The sequence below is a fragment of the Chenopodium album genome, chromosome 10, assembly GCF_948465745.1.
Source record: "Chenopodium album chromosome 10, dcCheAlbu1.1, whole genome shotgun sequence".
Classification (NCBI taxonomy): Eukaryota; Viridiplantae; Streptophyta; class Magnoliopsida; order Caryophyllales; family Amaranthaceae; genus Chenopodium; species Chenopodium album.
The window spans coordinates 60,681,756-60,689,471 of NC_137843.1; the positions used below are offsets into that span (position 1 = coordinate 60,681,756).

At 30.9% G+C, this 7,716-nt stretch overlaps 2 protein-coding genes across 3 annotated transcripts; both read left to right on the top strand.

Moving 5' to 3' along the window:
* The first annotated feature begins 1,464 nt into the window (after positions 1-1,464).
* LOC145564428 (heavy metal-associated isoprenylated plant protein 31-like) lies at positions 1,465-4,197 on the top strand. The gene is made up of 3 exons (XM_081624732.1): positions 1,465-1,676; positions 2,195-2,273; positions 3,742-4,197. Exons 1-3 carry the CDS (start codon positions 1,671-1,673, stop codon positions 4,065-4,067), a joined length of 411 nt encoding a protein of 136 aa, XP_081480858.1. The 5' UTR covers positions 1,465-1,670; the 3' UTR covers positions 4,068-4,197.
* A 1,960-nt stretch (positions 4,198-6,157) lies between these two features.
* Positions 6,158-6,924, top strand: LOC145564430 (heavy metal-associated isoprenylated plant protein 39-like). 2 transcript variants are annotated; one of them, XM_081624734.1, is made up of 3 exons: positions 6,158-6,267; positions 6,363-6,441; positions 6,588-6,924. In XM_081624734.1, exons 1-3 carry the CDS (start codon positions 6,259-6,261, stop codon positions 6,803-6,805), a joined length of 306 nt encoding a protein of 101 aa, XP_081480860.1. In that variant the 5' UTR covers positions 6,158-6,258; the 3' UTR covers positions 6,806-6,924. The 2 variants fall into 2 exon arrangements, with proteins under 2 accessions (XP_081480860.1, XP_081480859.1); XM_081624733.1 differs by having other exon boundaries at positions 6,195-6,267; positions 6,360-6,441.
* Positions 6,925-7,716: the final 792 nt, after the last annotated feature.

Sequence of the window (7,716 nt, forward strand, 5' to 3'; positions counted from 1 at the left end):
ATCTCGTCCTACAAGTATGAAAGAGTCAACCAAACAAACATTCATTTTGTAGGATCAATCCCATCAACATTAAGCGTGGATTTGACTTCATTATTACTTTGCACTTATTCAAATGACATCAGTAACAGTTTTTTTTGGCACTAATCATTTGCAAATTTTGCCATCTATGCATCAAGGATTATGTATATCTACTTGAAAAGAGTTTGATTTAAAAATATTAAAGGTTAACTTACTTTAAAATGATCGTTAGTAAGGAAAAAAAATACTTAAAAATTGCTAAGATACTATTGAGACTTTTATAGAGTAACGTCAAACCCTTTTTTTTAAAAAAAAAAACTCGTACATATGGGCATTAAGGCATATGGCAGGATACATGTTGCCACGTTGGTATGAGAGTATGAGACTAGAGACTCCTAAATTCTTTGAAATCAATCATATTTACTATAGTTATATCTACCAAAATGAGAGATATATTAAGCAGATTAGAGGGGAATATTAACCTTAGTCAACAAGTAAACGAGTGAGGCAAAATTCAAGCATTGTATCTATACATCAATCCAGGTTGTCCCAAACTATGATCCATGGAATTAGAAAGCCATATTATATAGTTTAATCAAGAAGAAAAGAAAACAGGAACCAGCTAACACTTTGCTGTTCTGAGAATACAATGAGTGTAAAAACATTGACGCAACGTTCGTATAATATAATGAAGTACATAAAATACAAAGAAGAGTTTAAGCACTCGTAGTAAACCAATAGGTTAATATAATTGATATTGTCTTTCTTATTTATTTATTTTATACGGAGCACATGCGAGCATGAAAAATAACTTAAATAATTATTTAAAATTCTAAGAATTTTACATTTGTAATATCGACTATTGATAAGTTACTAAAGTAGATATTCACAAGTCCATTCGCAACAACAAAATAAGAAGACACTCTAAACTTCTCTACATTAACTGTACATAACTTCTTACTACGTAGTGTTCCTTAATTCTTAACCGCCTCTTCTCTATAGAGTAAAACCGCTTATTCTGTAAGACACATGGGCCAAAAACAGTAAAGCTAAGGATGTAGTACTTTAGAGTTTAGGCCTTTAGCTCTATACTCAACAATGTTCACCACCATTGCAACATATAGAATGGTGATACATAGACATGAAAAGACAAAAGATTTTATCAAAAGGCTTAGCACTTTGCATCATTGGGTTCCTAGACTTGAATATACATCACACATACACTTGATCATTTGATATGATAATACTCTTAAAATGGAACCCCAAAAGAGGATACTCTCTCACGGATTTTGAAAACACGCGTGCCTTGGAAAATTTTTCCAAATTTCAAAACCCAATTTTACATTATTTCTCTCCTACTAACAAAGTACAGCTAGACTCTAGCTAGTGAACTTGTAATAACTTCATATTATTGTCTAACCCCAACTACCATACTACCTCCATAAATACTTGCCTAATTCTCTCTATAAATTACCTGCTCTTTTTTCTTCTTACTTCAACTCTTTTTCTCTCTTAATTCTCTCATTATTAATCTCTCTTCAAATTGTTAAATTAAGAAACTAATTAACAAGGTTTTAATTTGGTGTTCTTTTTGTCTCTACTCTTACTCACATTTGAAGACTACATACATTTACTTGGAGAATAGTTTAAGGATGTCTGTAAGTTTGTTTATGTCTCTCTCTTTTTTGTTGTTGCATGCTCTAGTTTGCAAGCTCTTTCATTTAAACATCATGCATGAGCTTAATTTCCATGTGTTTCGAACTCATATTATTGAATTAGAGTATGAGTAACAAATTATTAACTCATTATTCCAGTAGAGGGTAATAATATAGACGGAATTTGATTTTAAGTCTTAATAGTCAAATGGTATCTAAAAGACTTTAAGTAACTAAATTAATCGATAACTATGTAGCTAATGAGGACTTGACACAATTTTGTATTTGCTTGTTCCAAGAAATTAAACTAAGCTCAGCCTTTTTTTTTTTTTTTTTTTTTTAAGCGTGGTCCAAATCTCTTCAATTTGTTCTCTTACAAGTGTGTAGTGTCCACTGTTTTACATTAATCAAATTTTTTTACTAGTGACATAAATTAAACATGCAACTCATGAATGCTAAAAATGGTTTATCATTACATAATTTTCTTCTCAAATTTCTAACATTGTTATTTTGGTGAGCAGATGGTGGAAGTTTTAGTGCCAAACCTTGATTGTGAAGGATGTGCATCTAAATTAAAGAAGGCTCTTTACAAGCTCAAAGGTACTCCATTTTGTTTAATTTGTTTTAGTAATTTAATTGTCGTATTAATTCGTACTCATTTTAATTATAATTATAATTATTAATACGCGTATAAATATGTGAGATCTTTGTCTTGTACTTGGTATGAAACGTAAATTGGAGCGCAAAAAACAGGTCATTATAGTAGGGGCCATTATTGCCATTTGCACATACATTTCCTTTCTTCCAGACTACATGATGGCCTCCTTTTATTTTTGTTTGCCACCCTTATATTTCTAGAGTTAAATCATAATTATGTTTGAGTAATTATCCAAATTTTTTTAGTTATTCAAGTAATTATGTTAGCCTCAAGTTTTTTTTTTTTCAAATTATTATGTGCTAAGAGACTATTCACAATGTGGTCAAGTTTTTATTCTTAAAACTTAGTCTTAAACATTATTTTAGGACCGAGCGAGTATATGATTAAGTATTATCGATATGGTGTTACTGTTTCTTCATTCCATAGCTAGGGTATATTGTAATGATAAAAAAAAAAATGAAATTAATAATAAATGGTCATAAAATTTTTGGCGCCGGAAAAAAGTTTGACCAAGACCAAATGAAAATGTGTTGGGCTAATGCCCCTCCCCCCCCCCCCCCCCCCCCCCCTCTCGCAACGTTACAAATGGAAATGCATGACAGTTGAAGAGAAAAGCTGTAATTAGGTGACCAGCATTCTGTTGTTAACTGGCATCTTCTTTTTTTCATTTTCTTGCTTTTATTTTTCCATATATATTCGGAAATTTTAAAAATAAAAAGGGTACCAGCATAATTATGATTATAAAATATATATGGATTATAAATTAATATTGTAGTAATTATTCATGATATACATGGACCATGTCAAATCATTGAGTTTACAACGTCTATCTAGCTAAGTCATAACTTTCAACTCTTTTGAGACTTATTTCTTTCAAAATGAGAAAACAAGATCATGTGTCAATGTGTGTGTATGTTGCCATAATGCCATGCTAATTATATATGAAGTAATTAATAATGCATCACTTGTTAGAATAATACTGAGTAGTTGGCAAATAATTAAAAGCACGGAAGATGTATTGGGTGTAGCCCGTATAGATAGAGCCATAAAAGCTACTTGTATGATATAGACATGACTCGATCCCGTTCAACTCCGTATAGTTTTTTTTTTTCTTATAATTTTATGTTCATCTTATGTGAAAAAGTTGGCAAGTCATATTGCATCGATTGATTACGCATGTACTCTTTAATAGTGCGGTAACTATTACACACTCATGAAGACATGCAGTGGTTATGAGATACTGTGTCATATTGATCATGTTACACTTTACCCTACTATATTGGTCCACTAAGCCCATATATTGGCTCTAAACCGGCCCAATTTACAACCATGGGCCCATTTGTTTAGTCTTGAAGTGTATTTGTTTAAATGCAATCCAATAACAAAGTAGTTTATTTGTTATAATTGCAGGAGTTGAGGGTATAGAAGTAGAAATGGACACACAAAAGGTGACAGTAAAAGGGTATAGACTAGAAGAAAGGAAAGTAATCAAGGCTATTAAAAGAGCAGGAAAAGCAGCTGAACCATGGCCTTTTCCTTCACATTCTCACTATGCTTCATTTTACAAGTACCCTTCTTACATTACTAACCATTACTATGACACTTCTAATGGCGCCGCCCCAAGTGTCCACGCTTTCTTCCATACTCCGTCTGTGTACTCTGTGGCCGTGGCATCCGATGAGGCCGTGGCTTCCATTTTCAGTGATGATAATCCTCACGCTTGTAGCATAATGTAAATTCATTTAATTTAGTACGGAGTAGTAATTAGTGGCATGGTCTAGATCACTTTTGCCTATTGCACATTGTGCTCTAGGAAGTGTATGATCGATGTATTGATTGATTATTTTATGTATTATGAAAGTGTACTGTGACCATTTTTTTTATCTCTAAATTTTTTCTTTTCATCCAAAGTTTCAAGTGCATTACATACGAAGTATATGCTTCCCCCGATTTAATTACCACATTTTGAGTGTTTTAACTCAAGTATTACTTTGACTATTAATGCATATAAGTAAGATTAATTAAAAGTTTACAATTTGAAATTTTACTTTAAGGGCTTGCATGTTACTCTTCTAGACTTCTATAATATATACTTGGTGACAAAGATAGTATGGAGTATATACTCTTTCCGTCTCTTTTTTATAAGACAATTACCATTAAAACATATATAGAGACGAAGGCATAAAATCCACAATGTGGTATGCTTCCCCAGAGAATCTTTGAAAACAATAGAAAAGAAAGGAGGCAATTCTCTCAAAAATGGACCCCCAAAATCCTCCAAAAGTTTGATGGTCACCTCTCTTTTTCAGTTTTTCCCACGCTTGTGTTTGGACTACAGAATATGCGGATCATGATGTCCAAAACTATAAGTCTTCACTCAATATGATTTACCCTATACATTTAGTTGATTTTGATCATTTACGAGTACTGGTTTATTTTTTTTGTTATACCATATACGGTATGCCTAAATTAATAAAAGTATATTGAAAATTTATTAGGAAGTGTAGTAGTGTCGTTACTCTCCATCTCATATCCATGAGGCCATGAGGTGTAGGGATCAAACCGTATGAGAATCATTTGAGGTATTTCTCTTATCTCCCTCCTCTAGTGAATCTTCTTTTTAAGGTGGATCGGTTACTAACTTATAAATAGAGAATATTTAATGTGAATCTCAAACTCTAATTTATGGTTATGTTACACTCTTTTTCGAATTTTACCTATTGTAACTTATCTCATCTTATTATTAAAACCTATTAAACGTTATAAGAACTTACTTTGTTGTAAAATGAACTAGGTAACTTTTATCAACTCTTAACTTATTTTTTCCTAACTCATCATCTTATCTAACTAATATGAATAACTAGATAACATTTGAGAGTATTATTGAAGTTTGAAAAGTAATTCACCTAATTATTTAAGCTAGTGGATGGAAAAAATTCAGTAAAATTCAAAGTTCATAATCTAGAGTAACAATGACCAAATTTCTTTTCTCAAAGAGAACATAAGAAACTACTGAGCCTCTTCATTTGGACAAAGCAACACCTAATTAATTAAACTAAATGTGGAATTGTTTTGCAATTGGAGAATTTGTTACAAAAGTACAAAAAATTGTGAGAATACCCTACAATATTACACAATTTCAATTTTTAAATGGTAGGTTGATTCCATTTGTCTGTTTAATTTGTACACTTTCATACTTGGACTCTTCTCTCACACTTTATTAACTAAAATGTAGCCTCAAGATTTTGTTACCTTCATTATTTTTATTTTTTTTTTGCTTTATTGAGTTATTTTGTTGTTTTCTACGAGCTTCTTTTTTTTTTTTTTTTTTCATGTGCGTGATTTATTTTCATTATTTACATTTTTTTGAGATCAATGTTTTTTACAAGAAGTATCTCCATATATATATTTTTTTTGAGTATTTATTATTAAGTTATTTTGCTTTTAAATAATTGTTACACTAACACTTTGTAATTTTTAAACATAGATTTATTTGTCATTTTAATTTTCTTTTGATACAGTACAACTTTTCATATTCAACACTGGACGAACTCACGTACATTATTATTCTTTTCTTACAATATTTAATTCGAAACAGAGGAAATACGTCAATACATGTACATAATAATCAAATACTCGTACGTAGTAGAGTATATTAGAGTGATACATACCGAGTATGTGATTAAGATTGGTACGAGCCTACGATTAACCCATATTAGAGTTACAAAGTGGAGCACAGCGAGTGCACGTAACATCAACAAAAGAGACCCTACACACACGCCAACCTCTCATTTCCCCACTTTATTTTTTGTTTTCTCGTTAGTTTAAATGCTCTACTCTTAAATTCAACTCTCTTCATCTTCCTTCTCTTTCTTTTCAACATTTTTTGAGGGTGAAAGTTTCTTCAACTTCTCCTTTTTTTTCAAAATGGCACAGGTAATTTTCTCTCTCCTCTTCTATTCTAAAATTTCATTCTTTTTCTTCTTATTTTGACTTAATTTATATGATTTTTGGTTAATTTTTCTCAGCAGAAAGTTGTGTTAAAGGTTCTAACCATGACTGATGAGAAAACAAAGCAGAAAGCAATTGAAGCTGCTGCTGATATCTTTGGTACAAAATTTCATATTTTTATATTATTTTCTAATTTGTTGTCGCGTTACTAGTTTAAATTATACTGTTAACGCGACAATTAATACTGAACCCGAACAGGGTAATTATTATAATATTAAGAAATAGTGTTGACATTTGATGAACAGGGGTGGATTCAATAGCAGCAGATCTTAAAGAGCAGAAATTGACAGTGATTGGACTAATGGATGCAGTAGCAGTTGTCAAGAAATTGAAGAAAGTTGGAAAAGTTGATTTGATTTCAGTTGGTCCAGCCAAAGAAGAGAAGAAGGAAGAAAAGAAAGAAGAGAAAAAAGAGGAGAAGAAAGAAGAGAAGAAGGAAGAAAAAAAAGAGGAGAAAAAATAATTTCATTTTCCTAATTTTATTATTTACTTCAAATTATTAAAATACATACTAAATATTCAATTCATCTTATACAGAGTTATTATTTATATATAGTAATTTCTGCTGGTTGATAGTGTTTATTTTTGGTAGGTGATAAACTTATTGAAACTTTTTTATGAAAAAAAACAAGTTGCTATGGAAAAATCATAATATTAACCTAATTTTTGCAATATTGGCATATGCTTTTGTATTTTCTTAGTATATATGATGAATATATGATGCAAAGACTCCACTATAAATATTAACATGGTGTAACTACCTTGTAAAGATAGTTTGTTCTCAATTGGGATAAGATTAATTTGCAAGGATTGTGTGTAAAGTGTTCCCTCTTTTTCAACCATTATTAAGCAAATTTCATGATATCATAAATATTTGCAAGTATTTAGGTTCCATACGAGATGAAGTTGCTCGAACAACTTTTTTTTTTTTTTTTTTTTTTAATCCTGATCAAATCCTCTTAGAGTTTAAAGTTTGTCACATCTTATGTTATTTATATGAAACTTTGTTTTTAGTCGAGACACATTGACACCCCAATACTCCAATAGTGACCATTGACATATGTCAATAGCCATGCCATTGAAAAAAGAATAGTGGCATTCTTAGGTTTCACGCAAAATTAATTTTAGAAGGGTCATTTTTCCATCCATAAAAACGTCCACTAAACCACTATAAGTGGACAGAGTGTGGACAAATTTAGCAACTAGGAAACAATAAAATCCGAACAAATGGTGGTTCCAAAAATAATTAAGGCACATAATACATTCTCACCATGAAAATGATATTCTACAATGGAGATATGTTATGACTTCATGTATTGTATCATTCTGAACAGGATTGCTCGATAATGACTTCATTTTGTCATCACATTAATT